At 42.8% G+C, this 15955-nt stretch overlaps 1 protein-coding gene across 3 annotated transcripts in view; it reads left to right on the top strand.

Annotated features, from left to right (window-relative positions):
* The window catches only part of plcg2 (phospholipase C, gamma 2), a 45502-nt gene that overhangs the window by 19439 nt on the left and 10108 nt on the right, over positions 1–15955 (top strand). For all 3 annotated transcript variants that reach the window (XM_076075905.1, XM_076075896.1, XM_076075911.1), the window contains 15 exons: positions 499–600; positions 2210–2328; positions 3151–3236; positions 3392–3509; positions 4578–4746; positions 4855–4950; positions 5481–5567; positions 8085–8254; positions 8386–8586; positions 10456–10578; positions 10660–10840; positions 13804–13872; positions 13966–14075; positions 14250–14346; positions 14446–14518. In XM_076075905.1, the coding sequence (XP_075932020.1) occupies positions 499–600; positions 2210–2328; positions 3151–3236; positions 3392–3509; positions 4578–4746; positions 4855–4950; positions 5481–5567; positions 8085–8254; positions 8386–8586; positions 10456–10578; positions 10660–10840; positions 13804–13872; positions 13966–14075; positions 14250–14346; positions 14446–14518 (1801 nt within the window). The remainder of the gene's footprint in view (positions 1–498; positions 601–2209; positions 2329–3150; positions 3237–3391; positions 3510–4577; positions 4747–4854; positions 4951–5480; positions 5568–8084; positions 8255–8385; positions 8587–10455; positions 10579–10659; positions 10841–13803; positions 13873–13965; positions 14076–14249; positions 14347–14445; positions 14519–15955) is intronic.

Here is a 15955-nt window from a genome sequence, read left to right on the forward strand (position 1 = left end):
TTTTTTTCAAGTTCAATTGTCCTCACATGGCCTATGTAATACATTTACCACTGTCATCACCTTTGGTGCCAAATTCTAAGTAAATCATCCACAAACTACATCCCACCTCAACTGTAATGCTTGGTTTTATTCATGACTAGTTATCATAGTAGAACCGGTTCCTGTCATCATTCACAGTGAAGGAAACTGACCTTTCATGCTTTCAAAGGACAGACATGATTTCATTTATGGCCTAAATTTATTTTTGCTGTCAGTTTGAATAAATCAGAGTCACCTTTATAAGCCAAGTATGTGTACACATACAAGGAATTTGACAAAGCTGGGCAAATAATGGGCAAGAATAGAACGGTCTACAATGTACACAAGTAGTGAAAACTTTGCTGTTTATAAATAAAAAGCACCAATGACCAATGAATGAATTAAACATTAATAAAATCTTTTCAAGGCCGATCTCAGACAGTATATCTATCTCTTTTTTTCTGTCCCTTCATCCCTCAGGAATCCTGGGCCAGTGACCTGAACCAAGTCAGAGAGCTGATGACCACCTTCATCGATGACACCATGAGAAAAACCAATGATCCAGAGTTCACCGTCAGTGAGGTATTCTGCTTTGTGCCTGCAATTATTGTGTGTAACAGAGATGTATAACAGACTGTGATTAGGCCTGTCACGACTCACGACAGCTACTTTTGTTGGACGATATATTTTCCCAGATGAACGACATTACTGTCATTTTAAGATATAAGATTTTATGCCATTGATGTAATGATAATAAAATAGCATAATAATGCAAGTATGACCTCTCAAAAAGCAATGCACTTTATTCAGAATATTTAGACATTCGAATGTGAAACAAATATTAGAATAATCAGAATAATTTGAACTTAACTAAAATAAAACCACACAACCAAAACAATAACAAAATCAACTCTCTGTCTCTTTTAAAAAAAAATTCTGCACAATGTTTTTTGGTGTGTGAAAACCCTTCTGTCTATTCTGGCATCACTTTGGCTCAGAGGATAGAGATGGTCACATGTCAAAGTGTCCTTGAACGAGACACTGAACCTGAAGTTGTTTTCTGGTTTACAGCTGCAGACTGTTCCTAAAATGCTGCTTAGGGATGGTTAAATGCAGGGATAAAATGTCACGTATGTACCTGTATGTATATGACGATTGCAATGAAGTTTACTTTTTTTTTTAAAGTTTCGTTTTAGAATGTTGGTGATAATCTTGTGTAAACATGCATGTAAACATAACGGGCAATATGTCTATATATGATCCAGATCATATCCATATATCATACAATAAGTCAATTACAAATCAAAATTATCAAGGTCATGTTCATATATTATTTATATGTTCATTCTTACCACGGGCAGTTCAAAACCAGTGTCTCATATGTTCAGAGGCCGTGAGGATTATTAAAAGCAGCAATGTGAAGACGAAGCAGAAATCTTTTGAGCAAACGTACCCACTAATATCCGATAAATCGATAACGTAAAAATGATGGGGAAAATGCCATATATGGTATGATATGTTAATAATATAAAAATGATCGAGGTCATGTCCATATATGGTACAATAAATGAATAACTTAAAACGATGGGAGTAATGTCCATATATGGTACAATAAGTTAATAACTTAAAACGATCGAGGTCATGTCCATATATGGTACAATAAGTCAATAACTTAAAACGATCACAGTCATGTCCATATATGGTACAATAAGTTAATAACTTAAAACGATCACAGTCATGTCCATATATGGTACAATAAGTCGATAACTTAAAACGATCGAGGTCATGTCCATATATGGTACAATAAATGAATAACTTAAAATGATCGAGGTCATGTCCATGTATGGTACAATAAGATGATAACGTAATTATCGTGGCAGGCCTAACTGTGATCAAGCAATTTGGCACCAAGTCAGTCATTTTTATCCTGTCCATGCATTTTATGTAACATTGAGCTGAATTTGGCAGGATATTGCAGGCTACATAGTTATTTGTAGGAATGCAGTTCACTGATCTATAGGCATATTATGTGAATTTTGTGTTAAAAGTAAGATAAGAAGTTGACTGTTTGGCCTAGAAAAATAATGCTGAAAACGTAATGAAGTTGCATCATTACTAAAATGAATCACACAAAATGAATCACACAAATAATGATTATCCTCTTAAGTCTGAAGCCTTTCTCCACCTCTAGTTCCTCAGTTTCCTCTTTTCCAAAGAGAACTCTGTGTGGGATGAGAAGTTCTCAGAGATCAGCAACCTGGACATGAACAACCCTCTGTCCCATTACTGGATCAGCTCCTCACACAACACGTCAGTATGACTCCACACACATGCACTACACAAGTCATAATGGAGTAAACCAAAGTGGTAGATGGACTTGCATTTGTATAGCGCCTTTATAGTCTTCTGACCACTCAAAGTGCTTATGCTACATGCTAACATTTACCCATTCACACACAAATGCATACACTTGATGGCAGAGGCTGCTGGAGCAAGTTGGGGTTCACCTTCCTATCCAGCTTCCTACAACCATGAAAAATATCTTCCATTCACCACCGCATTGTTGGTGGATTATTGCACAGACATACATAAATTACCTATTAATCTCACAGATGATTTTCTAACTTTTGTCGATGGCTCATTAGAAAGTGAGACATGTCTATTGATTGACTGTGATTGTCTGGAGCAGCTTTGTCATGTCTGAGAAACAATTAAGTTAGTTTGCTGTGGGTTTGGAAACAAATTTATAACAAAAACTCTGCATTACAAATGTATGCAATTGAGTTTTAAAATGTGTCTTTTAACGAACCGTGAGGGTCTAATATAAATATAATATTAGTTTCATTATGGGAAATGCAGGGTTTAAGTTTCTGGGGCTTCACTCATTGATCCAGGAGTGGTTTTTTTTTCGTGATCTGGCAACCCAAACATTGTTCTCGTTAATGGTTTATAGCCAATTGTTTATTAACATGAATAAGTTACACATTATAAACCTGTTTTTTTAGAGAGTGGTACCAGATACACTGCTCACCAAAACATTTCATAGCAGAGGTAACAATACATGACCTTTTCATTTTGTGAAAAATATACACATATTATAGCACGTCTCCTGTGTCGTGTGTCCTTCAACAGCTACCTGACCGGTGACCAGCTTCGTAGTGAGTCGTCCACAGAAGCTTATGTGCGCTGTCTGCGTCTGGGATGCCGCTGTGTTGAATGTCAGTATAGTCCACCCCAAGATCATTAATGTATTTAATTCACATTTCGGAGTTTCATTTCCAGGAGTAGGGGTAAAATGATAATAACGAATGCTTTATTTTATATTATCAACACCTGTTTTGTGTGTGCTTTGTGTTGTACTGAATCTGTCCAGTGGACTGTTGGGAAGGGCCCGGGGAGCCAATCATCTACCACGGCTGGACCAGGACGACCAAGATCAAGTTTGAGGATGTGGTCAAAGCCATTAACGATCACGCTTTTGTCACATCAGAGTAAGAACCACAAAAAACCCTGTTACTATATCTGTCACTTTATGACTCTTTCACACACACACACACACACACACACACACACACACACACACACACACACACACACACACACACACACACACACACAAATGGCAGCTTTCAGAGTTGACTTTCTAGCCGATATGAATCCATGTAAAACAACATTAGTTCATTTTAAATTGGGCAGGTGCCCTTGGGGCAATATATCTGGGGTGTGGTTGTGGTTGTACTGGGCTTGATAGATAAAGGTTTCATGATTTGAAAAAATATATATAGTCCATATAGTATCAAAAAACACAAATACAAAAATATATATATTTTTTATTTTGATTGAATTCTTCTATTAACTTTTGTAATCCTCATTAAGCTCACTTACTTCCATTCAACTTTATTTGGGGAATTTGCATACATTTTAAGACCATTGGTTGATTACATTTTTGTTTTATTTATTTTTTTAACTAAATAATGTCAAAGTCAAATTACTTTGAACAATTGCATCAAGTGCCATTCCCGTCATGCATCAATATATTCAACCTTTTTTTGCTGATTTTGACATAGAGAAAAAAAACTAAAGGTTCTAACAGTGCAAACAATGGCAACAGTGCTGACAGAGCAAACAGTGTTTACCTGAGGGGGGAAACGGAGGGCGGGCGTTGTTGTGGGTTGGTCAGCTGTAACCGCAGTATAAGAGCGAGTCAGCTAGCCATTCAGAGCGAGTGGCTAGCCAGTCAGAGCGAGTCAGCTAGCCAGTCAGAGCGAGTGGCTAGCCAGTGGGCTCGCACACAGGGAGTCACTTGCAATAAATGGCAGGCGGGGCCGGACCGGCTATGTAAACAAAACCAAAGAGAAGCTCTGACTACAACACACACAGAGGGTGAGTGACTTCATTATCTGCTCAAGACGCATCACTCCACTATATCTTTACATAGCTAATAGTTGTTTGCTGATATATTAATGGTCTGGATTTTGAATTTCGCGTTCCAAATCTTCCTATTAACATTGTCATCTTACAGCCAACCCATTTTCTCAACCATGTCGTCTCTCTATTAGGTTCCCACTGATCCTGTCCATAGAGGAGCATTGCTCTGTGGAGCAGCAGCGTCAGATGGCTCGCATCTTCAGAGACGTGTTTGGAGACAAACTGCTGACTGAACCTGTGGAGGAGATGGCTGAGCAGCTACCGTCACCCACGCAGCTGAAGGGCAAAATCATACTCAAGGTACTGTCTAAACACACCGATGTGTCAGTGGAATTTGTGTTTCGATTGGGGAGAAGGTTTTGTTATCATTCCTAATGACTGCGCTCTTCTTGTTTCTTCCTTGTGCAGCACAAGAAGCTCAGTGTGGAGGGAGGAGGAACCACCAGAGACTTCAGGAAGGGGCAGAAACAAGGAGATCTGGAGATCTGGGACCCTGTGGACCAGGTACTGTCAGAGGGGTCAAATGGGCTCGGCGAGGTAGCTGAGACTCCCTTTCGTGTTAACATGCATTTCCTAACATAAGGATGATCGGTGTTGACCTGTTTGACATCACACATGAGGCCTGTTTTGCCAAACCTTTATAATAAATTAAGGAACACACATTTTATGTTTGGTCTCACTAAAATCCCCTAGTTAATTCTCTCTGATGTTATATTTTAGTGCTACAAAGACACGTGTAAATGAGATATTGCAGCTGTTGTAGCAGAAGTAGTTCCGGTCTCATAGATTATCCTACAGACAGAAATAATCACTGAAACAACCTCATTATTAATGTGAAATTATGAGCGTATACTTTCAACGATGTGTATCATTGTTGGGATTTCCTTGTTGATGTGAAGAAACAATTTGAATTTCAGCTTCAGTGAGTCATTTCTGATTTGAAATTACTGCATGTTGCGCTTGAAAAGTTCCCTGTATTAGCAGCTTGTTTGCATGTGGAGTTTAAAATGTAAATTTCCATTTGTCTTTCTCAGCGGTGGAACAAGCACTACTGTGTGATCTCTGATGACAAGCTGTATTATGCAGAGGAGTATGAGGAGGAGGAAGAAGATCCCAGGAAGGTAAAAAAAAGACAAGAGTTTACCTGTAACTTTTTTAGGCATTGTTTTTTCTGCTTTAACTTATCATTGTGAAGTAAATGTTGATTACACAATGTAATGTCTGTAGAATATTGACACCGTCTGCGTTTAGATTGCTTCCATATAAGCCTCGCTTTCACTATACTATTATGCCTGCCAGCGGGTACGATCTCCCGGGAAAATGAAGGCCCACTTTACGGCACAAAAGTCCAGTGGTGGCTGCTGACTTAAAAGATTGTGGATCACAGGAGGAAAACCAACCCACAGCGTCATGTTATTTTACACTAGTTGGCAACTTATCTATGCTTTCTTATGTTCAATGAAAAAAAAGCAGTAAAACAATGGCTTACAAGACTTTTTAAAAACAATCAAAGCGGAGCTCTGCTGCTGCTGCGCCCCCCCTAGAAGGATTCAAGGAACATTTATTGTCGTTATGCAACACAGGGATCCACAACGAAATGCAGTTGTAATCCATTTACTTCATAAGAAAAACATGACCAACAAAAACAGTAGTAGTAGTGCATTTTTTAAAATTTGCATCAGGAGTAAACAGCAGCACCAACAACAATTCTCTGGGCAATATGGCCGACATCTCCACATTAGAAATTCGACATCATGGAAACATTGTCCATCAACTTTGACTGTGTTTGAGCACCAAGCATCACGATGTGAACACAGAGTCCTCCTCCTCTGGTCCTGAGAGTCCTGCTCTCTGTGCTGCTGTCCGCCCATCAAGTTCAGTTTGATCCTGGACCACGATGGATCCAGGTCTCTGTGAAGATGTGGGCCCAACAGTCACCGACCTCCCGCTGCTTTCATTCATCTCATTTTTCTGCAACAGAACATCAGACAGCCAGCAGCATGCTGGGTAGTGGAGTAGCCTCAGGTCCTAGCTGGGTTAGCTTAGCTTCTATCTTGGCTCTCCTCCCTGGGGCAGTTCGGTATTGTTTGGACCAGCAGGTCTGGCTGGTTGGTCGGCCGTGGAGCGGTGATCGTTTCAAGGGCAGCTGCACTTAATCCACACGCTTCCTTTTCAGATGTTGATGAATGTATTCCTTCATTTGCCATAAATGCTACCGGCCGCATGTAAATGCACTGCCGTTGCCATAGTTACCATTCTCGCCATTACCTTAACAATCATAAGAGGTATGCATATGTATATATTGTGGCAACCCAGGGGACGTGGAGGCAAGATTCAGGAATAAAACAGGAGACTCAGAGACAGTAACCACATAACAAAAAGTGTCCTTTAATAAACAGGTTAGGGTACAGGGAGATGGGGTCAAAGTTAACAAAGGATTCCACCCGGTCGGGGTCTTTGGCCTTCGGTCCACACCCAGTGTGAGACAGTTCCTTCGTCCTGTGTGGGTAGGGCAGAGGAGAGAGGTCAGCCTGCTGGATTACCTCCCGTCTGATGCATCTCCTCTCAAGTGGTTCAGGAGATCCTCCTTATCTTCTTCCCAGTCTGTCTGCCGCTGCTGCTTCCCAGCTCTGTGAACATATGCTCACTCTAATCACCTGGTGGGCTGCAGGTGTGACCAATGCCACGTGCTTAGTGGCTGCAGTACCTGAACTGGATAGTAGACTCCCTCTATATTACCTCCCCCAACCTGAACTTGGGGATCCACCCCCTGTGCTGGGTCTGCTTGGCTTTTCCCCCTGGTTTTCCACATAATGGAACAAATATTTTATAAATTATTCTGAGATTTGGTAAAGGTTTATTTCAACCACTTACTCTAAAAAAATAGAGGAGGAGCAGCCTCTATGGACCAGCCTCCTCTGGCGTCAACCATTGCGCCACCAAAACAGAAAGAGGATAGTGCTTATGTTTTCCCTGGTAGCTATCGGTAGCTATCCCCAGTTAGAAGAGTCTCAATACAAGTTCTTTGCCGTTATTGCCCCCAGTAGCAGAAAGACGGACAACCGAAGTAACTGTGGGAAACAAGATGCAGGGAGTCCTGTGTCGTTGGTAGTTGCTAGGTTCTGAGGAAATCGGAGAGCGATGCGGTTGCCTTTGCGACAGCCAACAATAATACCACTCGGAAACGCTTTCCTCTGCCCACAGTACAGAGGTTATGATTAATTATAAGACCAGGTGAAAGGCACCCTGTGGAATTACTTGACCACTTGTAGCACTATGGAGTAGTGTGTTCCCATATTGTTTGTGTGGTGCTGGTAATGCATCAAGAAACGCAGCATTTGCTGATTAAACCATGCAAAATATTCATAAAACCAGCTTTTTTTGTTTTATGCAATGAATGGAAACCCACAATGCATTTTGGGAAGAAAACACTAAATGTAAACATAACTTCAAGGTGACTTTGAGGTAGTTTAACCGAAGTCCTTTTTCTGATGTGATTATTATTATCAAAGACAAATGTTGCTGACAAGGAAATATATGGGAGAAAGAATTATTATCATTATATATTGGTCAGTGATGATTTTCTTACAAGAAACAATAAGAACATGTCAAACCAGTGTTGTTGTCATCTTTCTCAGTACCAGGACATGCACTGTTCAGAGCCATGGTTTCACGGTCGTCTGAAGGAAGGCAGGCTGATGGCCGAGCGACTGATTCACGATTACTGTGTAGAGACCAGGGGAAGAGATGGTACCTTCCTGGTCCGACTGAGTGATAAACATCACACAGACTTCACCCTCTCCTTCTGGTACAACATCCAGTCTTTTGATCTCATGGCCAACCGAAAACTTAAGGACTGTGTTTTTTTTTGTAATTGTGTAATATATTTAAATTTATTGTGTGTGTCTCTAACGCACTCGTCCTCTGCGTGTATTTCAGGCGCAGCGGGAAGGTCCAGCACTGTCGCATTCGCTCGGGTTCAGAGGGGGGACACACGTACTTCTACCTGACGCCAAACTTGCACTTTCCCAGCGTGTACTCCGTGATCCAGCACTACAGAGAAAACCCGCTGCGCTGCCAAGACTTTGAACTGCGTGTCACCGACGCTGTACCGCAGCCCAACCCACACCTACAAAAAGGGTTTGTCATACATGAACAAACATCAGTCTGATACATCACAGGGGACTGGCTAAAAATCTATATACAATGTAAGCTAGCAACTAATTATCATACCGTAGTATAATTTTTGTATACGTATATATAGATATATATCTATATAGATATATATCTATATAGATATCTATATATTTCTGGCTGGGTCCGGAGAGCGTCCCGCACCACTGATTCGATTTCCCAGGTGAGACCTGCCACACAGGTCGCTGGGAGGATGGTGTCTGGAATGGAGGCGTGGCCCTCAAGGGAGAACTGGCGAGAGAGGGCATCGGGTTTGGTATTTTTGTGGCCTGGACGGTAGGAGATGGAAAAGTTTAACCGACCAAAGAACAGGGACCACCGACCCTGGCAAGAGTTTAACCTTTTGGCGGTTTGGATGTACTCCAGGTTCTTATGGTCCGTCCAGACCATGAATGGATGAACGGCGCCCTCCAGCCAGTGTCTCCATTCCTCGAGAGCCAGTTTGATTGCCAGCAATTCTCTGTTTCCGACGTCATAATTTCTCTCCGCCGGAGTCAACCGGTGAGAATAGAAAGCACAGGGGCGGAGCTTAGAGTCAGAGTCAAAATGTTGTGACAGGATGGCTCCCACGCCTGTGTCAGAGGCGTCTACTTCGATGAAGAACTGTCGAGTGTCGTCGGGATGAGTCAGGGTGGGGGCAGAGGAGAACCTTGAGGAGTTGGAATGCCTGGCCGGCTTCTGGTGTCCATACAAATGTGGTTTTGGAGGAGGTGAGTCTAGTGAGGGGGCCTGCTACCTTGCTGTAGTTCCAGATGAAACGGCGGTAAAAGTTGGCAAACCCCAAGAATTGTTGAAGCTGTTTCCGAGAGGAGGTGGTCGGCCATTCAGTCACTGCCTTGACCTTTTCCGGATGTGTGCTAACTTGACCCCTCTCGATAATGAACCCCAGGAACTGAACTGAGGTCACATGGAACTCACATTTTTCAGCCTTAACAAACAGTTTGTTCTCGAGTAGGCGCTGGAGAACCATCCGGACATGGCACTGGTGCTCCTGAAGGTTTGCTGAGTAGATGAGGATGCCATCTAAATAAACAAACACAAAACGGTTCAGAAAGTCACGGAGTACGTCATTTACCAACGCCTGGAACACTGCAGGGGCATTGGTGAGTCCAAAGGGCATGACCAAGTACTCAAAGTGACCGAGGGGAGTGTTAAACGCCGTTTTCCACGCGTCCCCTGCTCGGATCCGCACCAGGTGGTATGCATTGCGGAGGTCGAGCTTAGTGAAGATCGTGGCTCCTGAGAGAGGTTCAAACGCCGAGTTAATCAGAGGTAGGGGGCACTTGTTCTGGGTGGTGATGCTGTTCAGACCCCGATAGTTGATGCAGGGCCGGAGGCTTTTATCCTTTTTGGCGACGAAGAAGAATCCGGCTTCTAGTGGTGACTAGTATGGACGAATGATTCCGGCTTTTAGAGACTCTGAGATGTACTCCTCCATAGACGCCTTCTCTGGTCTGCCTCAACGTGCCTCAACGTGCACGTGGACCAGTCCAGAGCTCTTCTCCGCAATAATCCAACCACGTAGGAAACTTTGGATCTGTCCGAGGCAAAAGTCTGAGGCTGACTGTCAAATACCTGTCAGCATTGAAACAGGAAGCCCCGGCACCTCCCCAGCGTTCCGTCATAGGGATCCGGAGCCGGTCCGGGAATCCCCCGTGCCGGCTGGGCGGGCTGGGCGGGGACCGGAGAGGATCGTCCGGGTGCTGGAGCCGGATTGACCGTTCGAGGACAGGAGATCAGGGGGGAAACAGAGGTTAACACACAACGGGTCAGACAGGGATCCTGACACTATGCTTTTGTGTGTGTGTTGTGCAGGTGGTTCTACAGTAACCTGAGCAGAGGTCAGGCCGAGGACTACCTGCTGAGGATTCCTAGAGACGGAGCTTTCCTCATCCGACAGAGAGAAGGAGAACCAAACTCTTTCGTCATCACGTTCAGGTGCAATGACACTTCAGACTTTATTTGTCTTTGCTGGATCTGTGTGTGCGTGTGTGTATTAATCATCTCTCTCTCATTCAGAGGTGACGGTAAGGTCAAACACTGTCGCATCCAGAAGGAGGGCAACATGTACCTGCTGGGCACCACAACCGAGTTCGAGAGCCTCGTGGACCTGGTCAACTACTTCAGGAAGAAGCCACTGTATCGCAAGATCAAGCTCCGTTACCCAGTCACCCCCGAGGTGGTGGACCACTTTAGCACAGTGAGTGACTGTAGGAGACATACCAGAGATAATTGAGACATAACAGAAAAATGCTTTGAATCAACATATTTTAGAAACATTTAACCAACAAGTCAGAACAAATCCAACGGACTTATTGTAAAGCTGCACCTGACACGTCACTTTCTTCAGGTGATAACCTGCCAGGGGATCTTGCGTTTATCCTCTTCTTCATCTTATCTTTTGGGTAATGGGCCCTAGTCTTTATAAGTGGGATGTCTGTAAATCTGCTCTCTCTGTCTAGGGCAGTGTTTTTCAACCTTTTCTGAGCCGCGGCACATTTTTTACATTAAAAAGATCCCGCGGCACACCAACAACCAAAAACGTTACAAAATGACACCTTTTAGCATAATACAGCATATATGTCAGGGGTGTCAAACTCAATCACAGAGAGGGCCAAAATAAGAAATTGTGACTACGTTGAGGGCCAAATAGATTCACCATTTAATAAACAGGATAGAAGGGATATTGGACAAAGTGCAAAAAGAATACATGTTTAGGTAGGCTACATTATTGTATGCATACCAGAGCTAGATGTTTGGCATCTTTTCTTGGCTGCTAGTTCATTAATATCTGGGGTTAGGTTCTGTGGAAACCCTCACGATGGAGTGAAGGTGCATCATTGAGACGACTCCTGTGTGGCTTTGTGTTCATCTTCATCACAGAGAACAGCTGCTCACACAGGTATGTGCTTCCAAACATACAGAGCATTTGAGCAGCATGTAGGCGGAGTTAAGGCATCATTTCGGGGGTGAAGCTTGGAAACTGTGCAGCGCCCTCAGAGTCACACTTTGTCTTCAGTGTCATTACACTGGAGGTTTGCTCAGCAAACGGATTGCTGAGCAGTTCAAATTTTTATTTCTGAGCTGCAAAGTCGGCAAATCGCCGGGTGAACTCTGTGCCAAGTGCGCCTAGTTATCAGCAAAATGCGCAGTCGGGAATACAGCGGTGGAGACCTTTACTGCATCACACATGTCTGTGATCATACGTCCCCGTCCCTGAAGCTGGAGGTTTAGCGCAGTGATATGCTTCATTATGTTGCACATAAAGCCAGCTAACATCACCACTTTTCGTCCCGGAGCTCTGTGGTGTGGCGGGCCAGTTATGATAAACATATGATATTTTCTGGCGGGCCGGATATATGCTGACAATTTAATAACAAGTCTCTAAATGTGTTGATCCTTACTAGGCTTTTCATCTGGGTTATTTTGCCCAGTTCAGAGTCTGCATTTTTCCTTTTCAAATATTTCTCCATCGCTGCTCGTCTCGTCCCGCGTGTCATTTCATTCTACTGTCCTAAATTAACACGTCATTACTGCGCTACCTACTGCCACCCACTGGCATGGAAGAGTATTTATTACTTAGCCAGCCACTATATTGCAGCTCAGACGCTCAACAATGGCAAAGTATTTGCAACAACTAAATAATATTTTTTTTGGACTCATTAAGTGAAATTGGACATTTTCCCACGGCACACCTGACGATCTCTCACGGCACACTGGTGTGCCGCGGCACAGCGGTTGAAAATCACTGGTCTAGGGGACTGCATGGTCCAGGACTGGATCATATCGCTAAGCAAGCTGTGCTAGTGGCTCTGTGATACTGTACTTACACTGAATGCTAACATCAGCATGCTCACAATAAAAATGTTGACATGCTGATGTTTGTGTCAGCAGGCCAACATTTCCTAGTACTCAAGGTACAGCTGAGGCTGATGGAAATGTCATTAGTTTTGCAGACTTGTAGTCATACGCTAAAGCACTGGAGAAACTGATATTTATGCCTGTGGATGGCCCTAGAGGAAACCTCAGAGATCATTAAAATTATTACAATTCATCATGAGGGTGACATGAATGTTTGAGCCAAACTTTATGGCTATCCATTAAATAGTTGTGGATCAGTGGTGGAAGAAGGATTCAGATTGTTTACTTCGCAAAAAGCTGGAATACCACAGTGTAGAAATACTCAAGTAAAAGTTCAAAAACTGACTTTACGGATAAAAGTATTAGCATCAAAATATGCTTAAAGTAAAAAAAAAAAATACTCATAATGCAGAACAGCCCATTTGAGAAAAGTATAAATTACTGGATTGTAATTTTTGATGCATCAATGTGTTATATACTTTATTGTTTTAAAGCAGGTCAATGTGAGGCTTATTTCTTTACAATCTACCCTGCCGGGTAACAGTCAAGTCTTATCTTTAGCCATAATAATGCATCATAATGTATTTATTGATTATATATTTGTATTATTAATCTGAAGCTGCAATGCAACTAGTAATGTGGTGAAGTGAAAAGTGCCATATTTGTCTTTGAGATGTAGTGGAGAAGAAGTATGAAGTAAAGAAAAGAATTGAAGTGCAAGTACCTCAAAATTGAACTTATGTACAGTACTTGAGTAAAGGTACTTTGTCACTTTCCACCACGAATGAAGTTCATCACCAAAGTCATTAGGGTTCATAAACTGGGAACCATGAATGTCTGCAAATGTTTGGGCCCATTATGTTAGTATATGTTAAGATATTTACCAGGATAATTAATAACTTTGACCTGCTGCTATACGAAAAGTCAGGAGATCACCAAAGTCACTAGGATTCATCCTCTGGGCACCATGATCATCTGTACAAAATTGTTATGGCGAACTATCCAATAGTTGCTGAGATATTTTAATTGCACCGACTGACATTGTCATACCTATGACCCCACTGCTGACATGGCTTAAAAAATGATATATTTGAATTTAAAAAAACATAGGCCTTCCAATGTCTTCAAAGCTGTTGTATTTACACGTTTTATCTCCATCACTGATGCATCCTAGTCACCCATTGTTTTAGCTCTGCTACTGGGCATTGAAGCCTAATATCAGTTGAATATATATATGTTTCTAAACCCAGTAACATGTCATCTGCACCGACTGGTCCCTAAAAGTGTATTGTGCCAACACAGGAGAAAGACTGTGCCTCTCTGTATGAGGTGAAGACGTACGTGGAACCCAACGAGATCGAGCCCTCACTGGTGTGTAACACACACACACACCACTACACTGTCCGCTTTAGCTGTCTGGTATCCTGGAATGAAGTCATGATAGTGTGCGTTTGTCTCCTTCAGCCTCAAAGTACAGTGAGGGCTGTCTACAGCTACCAGGCCAAAAATCCGGATGAGCACAGCTTTAGCAAAGGAGCTTTGATACACAATGTATCAAAGGAGAGCAATGGATGGTGAGTCCACACACACATGCACATTTCAGTTATGAGTCTTTGCCATACCTTAGGAGCTAGTCACTTTAATCCCCTGCATAATGCATCGTCATCTGCATATACTTGGCTAGCATGGCCAAGTGCAAACACACACAAAGAACAAAACAGGTCCTCACGTTGTCCTCCGCTCTACAGGTGGAAAGGCGACTACGGTGGAAAGTTGCAGCTGTTCTTCCCAGCGAACTATGTCGAGGAAGTGTCCAACAACACCAAACCTGACATCAAAGGACAGGTGAACATTAGAGTTCAGGTCACAGTTTAAATGGAGGTCAATCAGCACAGCGATCGACTGATAAATAATCGAATGTGTTTGCCACATGTATTAAAACAGGACATGGAAGACAACCCACTAGGTGAACTATGTCAGGGCGTGGTGGACATCTCCAAGTGCAACATCCAAAACTGTGAGTTCTTTAAGTATATGATGCATGCTAGTTGTCACTATCCTCACTACACTGTCACTTTTCCTTGTAATTAAACAACCAATTAATAAAGCCTGAAAACTAAAAAAAACAACTCCAACAGCAAACAAGTCTAAAGCCGTGTTCTTCCTCCCTGCTTTTTGCTGGCACTTTGCTTAATTTCCTTAGAGGTGTAACAGTACAATGCGTTTCGATACGTGTCTCGGTTTTTGGGTCATGGTTCGGTACGTTTTTGGTACAATAAGGAAAAACACATGGACTGTATATAAGAAGAGGACGTACTGGTTTGTGGACTGATATTTTGAACCCTTGAGTCTGGCAATCTCACGTTGCCATCTTGGAATAAGGCCGCCACCATCTTGGCTTTTTTGCATCTGAAGAAGGGAAGTGACCATATTTGGAATGCGAAGGAGTGACAGAGACGGCGTATAAGATTCTGGTAGCGGCAGCAATCTGTCAATCACAGTAAGCCCGCCCTAAAGCATACCCTGCTTTATGGTCTATTTGACTCTAAATGGACCATCATTTAATAAATGTACATCATGCTGTATTGAAGAAGACTTGAAGCTAGAGATTGAGACCATAAACTCACGTTTACTGAGGTAGAAGTAGAGTTTTAATAGACTTCCATACAACTGGACTTTTTTTAAACCAATGTAGATGGGACCCCTGCTGGTCAGTAGGGAGAATGCAAGTTATAAGACACCGCATCGGCTTCCCTCGAAGAACCGAAGGTTGCCACCTGGGAAAACACAGAAACTGCAAAAAAAACTTTTTTGGACTGGACTGGGCTGTGGTTCATTGTACAGAGCAGCACAACAGACTGACTAAATGTACATGTGAACGCCCTGTTTAGCGGGGCTCAAGCACTTACAATCTGTGTTGTCTACGATCGAGTGTGCCTGAACTCTGTGGAGGGAAGGACTCGCCGTCCAGTACGTTTTTTCATTCAGCTTATCGACACATTCTGGTGATGCCCTCGTAAAATGAAATGTTTGAAGTGCATCCACAGATATACCCGACTTCAGTTTATCTATCAGCATACAGTTTGACACAAATCGTGGTCCATTGACTTTGATTACTCCAGCTTACCGAGTCAAACCAACCAACATGCTGCAGCGCTGCTGCAGCTGACAGCAACTGGTGCGCTGCCAAAATCTTTCCCGGTAAAACTTGCGCTCCAGTATTTCTGTTCCATGTGCGTGAGAAGTAGATGTAAACAGCCGTTTGGGGTCACAGGGCGTACCGAAAGGATGGTGCATACCGAACCGGGCGTCCCGTACGAAATTGTTCAATACCAATTCACCCTTATTCTGAACAAGACTAACACAATCATTGTAATAGCACAAAAACATTTTCCCTTATTGTGTGTATTGTTGGGCATTCACCTGCAACCTGGTCATCAAAGCATTGCTCCCC

Source organism: Anarhichas minor, unplaced genomic scaffold (genome assembly GCF_050575085.1).
Source record: "Anarhichas minor isolate MPS153535 unplaced genomic scaffold, ASM5057508v1 ptg000005l, whole genome shotgun sequence".
NCBI lineage: Eukaryota > Metazoa > Chordata > Actinopteri > Perciformes > Anarhichadidae > Anarhichas > Anarhichas minor.